At 46.0% G+C, this 8,929-nt stretch overlaps 1 protein-coding gene across 1 annotated transcript in view; it reads left to right on the forward strand.

Annotated features, from left to right (window-relative positions):
• The first annotated feature begins 526 nt into the window (after positions 1-526).
• DEPTOR (DEP domain containing MTOR-interacting protein) overlaps positions 527-8,929 on the forward strand; it is a 15,834-nt gene continuing 7,431 nt past the window's right edge. Inside the window, exons 1-2 of the mRNA XM_009079207.1 lie at positions 527-612; positions 6,868-7,046. Coding sequence (XP_009077455.1) covers positions 527-612; positions 6,868-7,046 — 265 coding nt within the window. The remainder of the gene's footprint in view (positions 613-6,867; positions 7,047-8,929) is intronic.

The following is an 8,929-nucleotide window of genomic DNA, read 5'->3' on the forward strand; positions in this document are numbered from 1 at the left end:
TTTTTGCATGTGTTGGCCGTTGTGTTGGATGCATCCCACCCTGGGGAGAGGCGGAAAGTCCTCAGGGAGGAGGATGAGACCGAGGCACATGGCTTGCTTTGGGGAATGGCACATCTTGAACCCCTGTAGCAAAGTTACAGCAGAAGGAAGGAAGTGCTTTGTCCATCCTATGGCTAATCAAACCACTCATCCTCCAGCTCATGTGTGCCCGAAGCCTTCCAGAGTCATCTCCCCGGAGCGAGCAGAGCGGACGCTGTCCCAGCCTGCTGGGAGCATCCCTGCCACCCTCCCTGCTCCCAGCCGGAGCCTGGCTGGAGCCAGCAGAGCCAGGCTCAGATTGCAGCAGGCTCCTCCTCCGGAGCCTACCGAGAGCGAAGGAGAGGCGGGGAGCTGGAGTCAGCAACTTGAGGCTGCCTACCTGCACCCTGCCAGCGGCTGGGGACCCGCAGCATCTTCCCAACCCGCATCTTCCCAACCCGCATCCCATGGGGACCATCTCCCCACCGCCACCCCCCGTCAGCCCGGCATGGAGAGCCTGAGCAGCAGCCTGAAGAAGAAAGCCACCGAGCAGCACTACAGGGCAGAGGTGATGATTGCTGGAGAGCAGCTGAGGTAGGAGGTGTTGGGGTCCTCCTCCAGGCTGGGGCAGGGGGTACCCTGGGGGCTGAGCTGTACCCGCCTAGAAGGAGGCTCAAAACTTTATCCTTGAGCAAGTTCTTTCTCCCCCAGCTGCTAGTGGATCCCCCTCCCCAGTACCTGCTGATCCTTCTTCATCCATCAAACTGGTGGTGAACCAGGTCCTCTCCTGTGTTATCTTGTCCTGCTGCTCTTCTCTGGCACCTCCTGCCCTTCACCTCCAGCTGCCAGGCAGGTGGCAGGGGGGTTTAGATGGCAATAGGTTTTGTTCTCTTTCTTCCCCCAAGCACAGAGCATGATGTGGTGGCACTGAGCAGCCCCCCCAAGGTCCTTGGTCCCTGGTGGGATGGGGACAGCATCACTTCTGGGGATATGGGAGGACACCCCATGGATGCCACGTGCCTGAATTGGATCTCCCCTCTCTTTAAAGTGTCTTTTGGCAACTTCTCCTGGTTTGTAGTGCCAGTTCTTGAGCAGCTCCTGAGGATTTTTTCCTATGAAGACAGAAATCTATACTCCTCTGCAAGAAAACCTGTGTGGCTGAGAAAATGTGCTCCTTGTGTATCTGTGGACAGAACTCTCCCCTTGCTTCTAAGCATACAACTATGGGCTTTCGTAGCTCTTGAGCAGAGTTTGCTTGTTTGTGTCTGGAGTCATTCTGGTTTGTTTTGAAATGTGGGTGGAAAATAGGAAATATATCCTTGAATCATGTAAATAGTTCAGAGCCCAAGGATGCTAGCACTACATTCCTAAAACTAGCTCAGTGTCACTATGTTGTCCATTCTCAGCGAGTACTGTTAGCTTTAACTTTATTATTTGTCTTACACTAAGAATTGATAAATTCCAGCTAAGGATTGGGGCCCCATCTTGAAAACACAGCCCATGTCCAAAGTGGCAGAGCAGGTTTATTCATATTTATATTTCCAGTATTTTACTTATCTGGAGTGACTGAAGTTTAAAATGAGTTCTGTAGCCTGGGCCCAAGGAGGGGGTCAGGTATTCAGAGAGAAAATAAAATACTCAAGCCATGTGTTAAAACTGTGTTCTTTGTATGGGGAATGATGTGGCCTCCTTATGCCTTTTGCAGGACAGGAGCATATCAGATCCTGCACCATTTGGTGACTGTGACTGTAAGGAGGAGAAGAGGATACAGCAAATTTGTTCATGAACAGAACTGTTCTAGTCCACTGCACACTGGGATAAGGCTGAATAGAAAACCCAAAGTTTTGGGCATACCCATATTTATTTTTTTCCCTATAGCTGAAGTGCCTTGGAGTTTCCAGGTTTTAGGGAGCTCCCAAAATCTGAGAGTTCACAGTGATAGGAGTGTCCTTTTCCTGGTGGTTGGGCATGCAGCAGTTGCATCCTTCTGCTTTGTTCTGGGCAGGAACAGCTCATTCCCAGTGCATGAGGAAGGGAAGGAGCTGCTGGCCAGCACAGGGTGTAAAACCCAGGGAGGAGGTTGATGAGATGGATACCAGCCTGCAGCTAGGCTCCTCCCTCCCCTAAACCTGTGACTGGAAGGAGAATTGAGTGGTGCAGAATACACTGAGTGCTCAGTGCTGTCTTTTGTGTTTTGGGAATCTTACAGCCTGGTAGGTAAGGAGATAGTGGTATGAATTTTCCTGGGACCTGGATGTCCAGTGGGTAGCAATGAGGAAACTGAGGCAGAGAGGCTGGATGATGTCTCAGACAGCAGATGGGACAGGACTAAATGTCCACATTGTGCTCCACTGCTTTTCCCCAGATGTGGAATACAGAAGCACATGAAGGAGCCTCGTGGGTTGCCCTGACTCTGTAAACCTCCATCAGCAAATAAGACTGTTGTATCTACATAAAATCTCAAACATTTGTTTTTCCCTGTGCTCTGCTTCCTGCCCTGCCTCCCCACTATTGCATTTAATCAAACAAACCTTTGCTCCATCCTTACAGTTCTTTGGCTTCCCAGCAAGTTTGCAAATCCCTCAGAGTTTGCTTTGGCCAGAGGGATGAGTCTGTTCAGTGTCAGGATGCATTTCCCAGCCAGAAATAGCTGCACAAATGAGGGGTGAGGGAATGTTTCGTGAGGATGGCTGGGAATGAAATGGATCCTAAAGGAATTGAGGGGAGATTGGCCAGTGTGGTTTGGGCTGTCTTGTCTCTCAGGGTCCCTCTGCTTCCATGGGGATGCTGCTGTCTGGTCCATGGAGGGGGAAGAGGAGTTTTGGGTTGTGAGTCTCTTCCCCACCAAAAAGATGAAGATAATAATTTTCACTGATATTTTGTTCTTGGGTTTCTGGGCTGCAGTCTTGGGCTTGTTCCTCACATCTACTGTCAGTCCTTTTGTTTCAGCCATATAAACTTGCATTAAAATCACACCACTTTTACTGGGCGTTGTGTGTTCCTGGGTGGCATTCTGTAAGAGAGGCCCAATTAGTCACCTCTAATTGCAACAAATGGCTTATCTGCACAGAGATATTCTGGAACAGCTTCTGTGCTTTGCATTCACACCCTGCTGTAATCAACAGTTTCTCAAGTATAGACAAGCCCTTGTGCACTCTTGTCTGGGTATTGTCATGGTCAAGTGAACCAGCTGTGCTCTTGTGCTGCCTGTAAGCTGCATTAATCACTCCTATATAAAAAATATAGTCAGTAAATTTATGTCTTGGACATAAAAAAATGGGAGGAGAAGGAAGGGTTTCTCCTATGAAGAACAGAAATGTGATTTCCGCCACTCTCCAAAGTTTTCAGAGGTGCAGAGTGTTTTATTTGGATACTCAAACTGCAATGCTGTTGAATGAGGTGTTCATACTTTGTTGCTCTGCAAATTGGCCTCACTTAAAGATGTGTAGCTGAACATGACAAAATTTGTATTCCTGGCCAAAGATTTCAGGTTTGGTGGTTCTCTGTTGGACTTGGATCTCTTGAAGTGAGGATGTCTTCCTCGAGGAATCAGGGGGCACTACTTGATGTGACAGTGAACTTTATTCAGATGATGAGACTACATGGTCAACACGACCTTAACGAGCTAATAATTAAATTTTTAGCACTGGTGAAAGTGAGTGCTGGCAAGTAGACTTGTGCTTGCTGGGATTTCTTTTGGAGATTTAAGTCTCATTTTCCTATATATACACTTTAATACAAACAGGAAAATCAAACATCTCTATACCACCTTGTGCTGCCACAGGTGTGCAAAGCTCTCCCCTGTCTCCAGTTGTACTGGTGCTTTTTCAGACTGGGGGTGCAGCAAACTGGGGTGTGCTGAGCCTGTTTGCTGTGGCTGTTTTGCCTGCATGTGCCTCTCCAGCAGCAGCAGTTTTGCAGAGATGATCTTGTGGCAATTGCTGCCTTTTAGTCAGCACATAGTTGTTGATTTGGGCTTTTTGGGTTTGTTTCGTTTTCTGTGAAGATAGGAAGAGAAAAGATCCTTTGGCTGACACATCTTTCCAAGGCCATTCATTTGTTCTAAACTGCTGTGAGAATGTGAACTAAAGTCAATATCCTTGAAAGATCCACCTTGGCATTTGAGATGCTCAAGGTCTATTTACACAGAAGGTGATGCAGAGTATGTTCCTCTTTTATTTGCACTTTTGTGGATGTCCCTTTCAACAAGGTTACACAGGATGAATAATGATGGCTTTGTAGTGACCTTCACAAAGAAACAATTTGCTTACCCAACACAACCTACCCAGAGCAAATGCACGTGGAAGCAGCTCTGTGTCTGCCAAGTGTTTCATAAGAGTCCATTCTCATGTTCCAGCAAGTGTTTTATCCTGGCCTGATTCTGCTCCCCCCACCCTCCCCTTTTTGAAGAAGTAACATGTCCACAGGGTAGATTTTGCTATCTAGAAAACTCATAATATTGTATTTTATATACTTCCTGAATGTTATTTTTTCTCCTCTGGAAGCATGAGGATAAACCACTCCTGGCTTCACCAGCTTTGTTTGTACAACATCGTACAAGAGCTGTTTGAAGACACAGTTGCTGTTATGTCCTGTGTCTGAAGGACAAAATTTGTCTCCTCATAGTTGACAGGAAACAGTAAACAAGAGGAAAGTGAAAAGACCACAAGGACACTCGAGCTTGTGCCTCTTCCGCTGCCCTGGATCTGCAGGACAGAGGGAAAACTTGTCACAGGCTTAAAATAGCCCACCAAGGTCCAAGATGCTGCTGCTCCAGAGGTGGTGAAACACCACTTAATTCCTGTCCTGGCATTTGTTCACAACAGGAGAGTTTCAGAATAAATGTCTTTTTAATCTTTATTTTTAAACGTTAGGTTTTAGCAGCATTGTTTGCTGAAAATCTTCTTTCTTTGATTTGGTTATTTAGGGGTTTTTTTCCCCCCATAAGATCTATAGGGTTTTTTTCAGTATTCTGAAACACAATAAAAAAAGGATCTATAGGGGAAATAGTGTTCCCCCAACCTGCTTCTATTGAGGCCTTGTGTGATTATGGTCTATGTGTTATTGCCTGTGAGTGTGTGTGTATAGCTCTCTGTATATTCTTTATATAGACTCCTGCAGAGCTGATGGTAGTAGAACACTCTCAGAACATTTCTTATCTCTACCAAACATGCCTCTAAAGTGCCATCCCACTTGCTGATTACGAAGGAAATAAAGCATATAAAAACTGACTGTGTGTCTTCTCCCACAGCAAAGGGATGTTAGGGTGGGGAGACTCTCTGCAGTTGCTGCTCACTGTGTCTGATTGCATTTTGGACTGCAATGGACCATGAAATAAAGCAAGGAAAAAGGGGGAAAAACTCTAAAAATAGCAAGGCAGCTGTCTGTGGTCTGTTCTTTCCTGGTGAAATCCATGTGCAGAATGAGTGCTGGTCACTTGTGGGAATGAGCCTTCCAGGTAAAGAGTGAAATACTGAATATAGACCTCAGGATTTGAGGGAAGTCTGTTAAAGACAAGCCCAGGACATGGCTCTGCATGAATCTTTGGTTTAGTATTTTAATTGCCAGGACGGTCTGAAAATTTCTGTTAATAATATTGGCTCTTAGTAGCCTCAGCATTAATTACAACAATCAATTGCTAATTTTTTTCACCTAACAAAAGGTTTTATCTTTAGACTTTTAGGATCCTAATATTTAAACCCTACAATATAGGATAAGCCATTATTATGTGACAGATTTTTAGGATATTTAAACTTCTCATATGGTAACTAAAACTGTTGTCCAACATGCATAACTTTTCCAAAAAGAACAGAAGAACTTGAGGCATGAAATAACAAAAAGCTGCAGTGATTAATACCTTAGTAAAATACACTGGCCCAGGGCAAACTTGAGAATTGAGATGAATAATTTGAAATTAAAAACATCCTGGAGTCACAGAGGAGATGTTTAATTATTATCTCCCCTCTGAGCCTGCTGCACACACTGAGCTTTTTCCAGGGTTGGTGTTTTGGGAACGGTCATGATTACAGGGCAAAAGTTTGGACCCTGGACAGATCTCCTGCCAAACTGGGTTGGCTTTGGCTGGAACACAGAAGAACTCTGTGCCTTGTGGCTTGCTCAGTTGTTAAGGTCCTTTTGAAAGTCAAAGCCATGCTCACCTGAGTAACCCACACCCATATATATCTTTACATCTGAGTTGCAGACTAGGCATAAAATCAGGGTTATGGGGATAGGAAGGTTGTTGTTTCGGTGAACTCTGTCCCAGTCAATCCCAGTTTGAACCAGAAAATGTCAGGACTGTTGTCCAGTGTTGCTGTGGATTAGGGGGTACACGGATCAATAGGTAGTGATGGGATCCACCTGGCACTCATTGCTTAGGCACACCAGGATAAATTAGGGCTCCTGTTATTGCTCACACCTGGAGTTATGACTAAGATTTTGTCCTGGGGGCAGTTTTTCTGCTTTCATGACCATGGGGAAGGAGAACTACACACAGAATCACACCAAGATGCCAAGTATATATACTGTTTATTTTTTTTTCTGAGTTTTGGCCCCTCTTCACCCTCTTTGGCTATCTGCTGTGTGGTTTTTAGAGGCTTGTTTAGAACAAAAAGACACATAAGGGTCAGACTATGGAGCAGGCACTTCTATAACCTGCATAGTGACAGGAGGAGAGAAGGGAATGATGGAGAGACAACTTGGGATTGACCGACGCATTCTTCAATTCCAAGGGGTTTGCTTGAGTTTATCGCTCATCAGTAGTCTCTCCAAGCCAGGCAGATGCTGAGCCACCAGACCCCAGTTCCCCTGTAAGAGCAGCTGTGCTCAACTGACTGCCTTTCTCCCCAGGCTTCGCCTCCACGATGGGAAGCTCATTAAGGACAGACGTTACCACCTCCGAACGTACCCGAACTGCTTCGTGGCGAAGGAGCTCACGGACTGGCTGATCGACCACAAGGAAGCACCAGACAGAGAGACAGGCATCCGCCTCATGCAGAAACTGATGGACAACTACATCATCCATCACGGTGTGTGGGTGTCTCTGCTGCCTGCTGAGTCTCCCTAGGGAGGTGTCTGTGTGTCTGCTCACCGTGTGTGTCCACCAGCCCAGGATAAAGAAGCATGGTCAGCTCCCTGTTCACCACCCTCCTATGGGTGAGGGCTCCTGGAGAAGCTGGGAGAGGATGGGCAGGCACAAGGCTGTGTGGGGCTGGAGCTGTGTGAACCTGCATTGCACTGGGGGATGTGCCAGTTCCCCCAAGAAAATGGGTTTGGGCTGTGTGCTGGTAAAACAACATCTGAAGTGTCTCTTACTTGAAAGCAAGTTCAGTAACACCTTACCAGTATCACCCTGTATCCAGCCAAGTGGATATTTGTACAAAATCTGCTCTGGCTCATGTTTGTGTCATGAACTGGAAGCTGAATTATAGCATAGGATTCACATCTACAGGAAAATGAATTTTCTTACCATAAGACCTCAGTATTCCTCAGTTTCCCCATGGTGGCACAAATAGGGCTGTGGAGTCCATATCACTCCAAGCAAAAAGTAGTCTGGTCCCTGTGAACCTGGAGCTGGAGCAATCCTGTAGGAATGTCTCTCTTGGGATTTAAATGTGTGATGGCATTTCAAAGGCTTGTCTGTGGAACCTGAAAAAAAAAGAGGGAAGTTTAAAAAAAAAGGAATGGGGGGGAAAAACAACTTGATGCTCAAGCCCAGCTCTTAGGAGCATTCAGGCTTTTTTCTTCTTAAAATTTATTTGGAACTTTCAGGAGTTTTGGATTAACTCGGGCCATGTACTGAGCTCTGTGTCTGTTCCTGAGCTGCAGAGCAATCCCAAGGTCCAGCCCTTGGTTCTGTTACAGCACTGGGAAACAGGTGCCTCAGATTGGCAAAGAGCAACTTCTCTCTGTGTGATTTTCAGGCCTAGTCAGGAACTAAAGTCCCAGATTATCAAACAGCCCTGGGACACCTCTGCCATTGGTAGAAAGGGCTGTGGCTGAGCTCTCTTGCTTCCAAGTCTTTGGGTCAGGAGCTGTGGTAACCTGGAGTTGGGTGGTACTTTGCCAGCAGAGGAGACAGAAGCAGATAATGACCACACCAAATCCAGCCCTCTCTTCCCCCCTCTTCTCTAGAGTACAGAAATAGCTGCCTTTGACCACTGCAATGCAAACACTCTCTGTTGCCATCTGCTACATGCTGAGGTTAATGCCCTTTACATTAAGCTGCCTTGAATAAAAATAAACTACTGCTGTGCTTTATCACAGAAACATAGAGCTGATGCAGGCAGCTCTCAGTTAACCATTAACATTTAAAACTGATTACTTTTCCATCTCTCCAGCTGACAGTTTCAAATAAGTCCATTAGTTAATTAAACCTGTGCAGCACTGGGTACCAGCATTGTTCTGATTGCTTATGGGGACATGTCCCTCCTGCTTCTGTGATAATTCTTGGCACAACACAGAAGTCGACTTTCCAACTTGCCTTTTGCCCATTAATTCTTGTTAGTCCTGTGGAAAGAGAGCTGCCTGCAAATGCAGCACTGTGCTGGGTGCTTGGCAATTGCCTGACTAAACTGTTTGCCCTCTTCTCTGCTGGGATCCAGATGAAAATTATCCCATGAAGATCATTGTCTGCCTCTTAATTGTTTGGTGTGGTTTGAGCTGTTGTTCTGTTACATGCTGGAAACAATTAATTTGGTCTTTGAATACCAAAACTGCTTTTACTTCCTATGGGCACAGTCCTGGAAGCTTTTATGTTCTATTCCCCATCGCAATGGCATCAGAATCATTGCTCCTTGGAGTTAGGAAAACACAAACTTTCACTGTTAAAACAACCTTCTCCACCTGCCCTCGTGCTCGATGACTCATGAGCTTTAGCCTCCTGATTTCATCTGAGACAACTGCTCAGCAG

The sequence above is a fragment of the Acanthisitta chloris genome, unplaced genomic scaffold (genome assembly GCF_000695815.1).
Source record: "Acanthisitta chloris isolate BGI_N310 unplaced genomic scaffold, ASM69581v1 scaffold3787, whole genome shotgun sequence".
Taxonomy (NCBI): Eukaryota; Metazoa; Chordata; class Aves; order Passeriformes; family Acanthisittidae; genus Acanthisitta; species Acanthisitta chloris.